Raw genomic sequence first — 1632 nt, 5'->3', positions numbered from 1 at the left:
GCTGCTAACACCCAGATATCATAACCGCCCAATGAACATAAAACACGCAACTCTCCAAATACTATGTTGTTTAAAATACTCATAAATTAAAAGTCAAAAATTACTAGTACTCCGTAGTATACGTACATGTACTCTTACTTTGTTTTCTTGTGCCAATTAGCCGCAGATTGGCCGAATTCAATATTAAGTAGAGTTATTATATATAAATGCCTCTGCTTCACCTCTTCATTTCTCTCATTCTCAGACACCACATCTTCTATTTCACCTCCCACCTCCACCCACAAAGGGAAAAAAATAGTTTCAAAACTTGCTCTTTTTCAACCAATTTCTTTGTCCTTCAATTAATTTTTTCCCTGTTGAAGTCTACACAAACTTTTTTCTGATGAAAAACTCAAGTTGTAATAATAGCCATGTCCAATATACAAATTTCTCTTTCTGAAATTTGCCTTACCCTTTTCAGGTTATTAACTATGTCCATAGCTGATCCCTGGCCTTTTTCTTAAAAAGAACCCCACCATAAAACAATTCCTTTCCTTACAAATTTTTCATTCTTATATTATTTTTTTACGCTTTTCCTAGATATACAGTAATTAAGCATGGGAAAGTTCCGAGGTTTTGTGCTCAAACACCGGGTCACCACACTTTTCCGATGCATGTACCGGAGACAGCGTTCGCCGGCGAGGTACCGGCGGCTGGACACAATTCCAAGTTGGGGTACAAAATCCATTTCTAGGTTCTTGAGCTGGACCCAACGCCTCAAGACAAGAGCCAAGGCTATATGCAACAAAGCTAATTGTTCCAGGTCGGGTCGGAGCTACATGCAAATCGGGCAAGACCCGATTGAAGAGGAAGCTGTAACGGTGCCAAAAGGTCACTTGGCAGTTTATGTGGGACAAAAAGATGGTGATTACAGGAGGGTTTTGGTTCCTGTAATATATATAAATCACCCTTTGTTTAGTGAGTTGCTGAGAGAGGCTGAAGACGAATACGGGTTTAATCACCCGGGTGGTATCACAATTCCTTGTCGTATCTCGGAGTTTGAGCGTGTCCAGACCCGGATCAAACAGGGTCGGGTCAGGTAACCCGGACAATGTGAACATGAAAGTGATGAGCTGAAAGCGTGAAACAGTGGCATTTGGATTATTATGATGATGACGATAATTATTCAGAGACAGTTGATAGTTGTTTTAAGCATTTTTGTAGTTTTTTGTTAATCACATCCTTATTTTTTGTCTTTTTAATTTTCGGAGGTTTCACTTCTGATGTAAGAGTAGTTTATTGATGTACAGTATAGAGGAAACTTCCGATGTAGATCTTTCCAGTATATTTGGCTTTTCTTGGCCTTTTGTTATGTGCGCAATTAAATTAGTACCAGTTGCTAGGTACCTATTTGAGTATTAAGTTAACCAATTTCATGAATAAGAAAACCATAATTCACTAGTATTAAAGTATTAATGGATAGTGAATCTGAGGTGAGTGGTTTTGGAACCAAGTTTGAAAGAGAAATTAGAGAGCATGGACTAAAGTTCTGCAGTAGTTGCTAGCTAGTTATAAAAGTAAATAAAGCATAATAGTAAATTGATTTTTAATTTTCTTATAACTAAACCTACGTTAGTTTTTGTACTAACTTTT

At 37.4% G+C, this 1632-nt stretch overlaps 1 protein-coding gene across 1 annotated transcript; it reads left to right on the top strand.

The window, feature by feature from the left end:
* The first annotated feature begins 222 nt into the window (after positions 1-222).
* Positions 223-1385, top strand: LOC107760702 (auxin-responsive protein SAUR36-like). The gene has a single exon (XM_016578796.2). The coding sequence runs from the start codon at positions 597-599 to the stop codon at positions 1080-1082; it is 486 nt and encodes a 161-aa protein (XP_016434282.1). The 5' UTR covers positions 223-596; the 3' UTR covers positions 1083-1385.
* The last annotated feature ends 247 nt before the right edge of the window (positions 1386-1632 follow it).

The sequence above is a fragment of the Nicotiana tabacum genome, chromosome 7, assembly GCF_000715075.1.
Source record: "Nicotiana tabacum cultivar K326 chromosome 7, ASM71507v2, whole genome shotgun sequence".
In the NCBI taxonomy this organism is placed as follows: domain Eukaryota; kingdom Viridiplantae; phylum Streptophyta; class Magnoliopsida; order Solanales; family Solanaceae; genus Nicotiana; species Nicotiana tabacum.
Note: the sequence above shows the minus strand (reverse complement) of the source record. Positions and strands in the feature narration are given on the sequence as shown.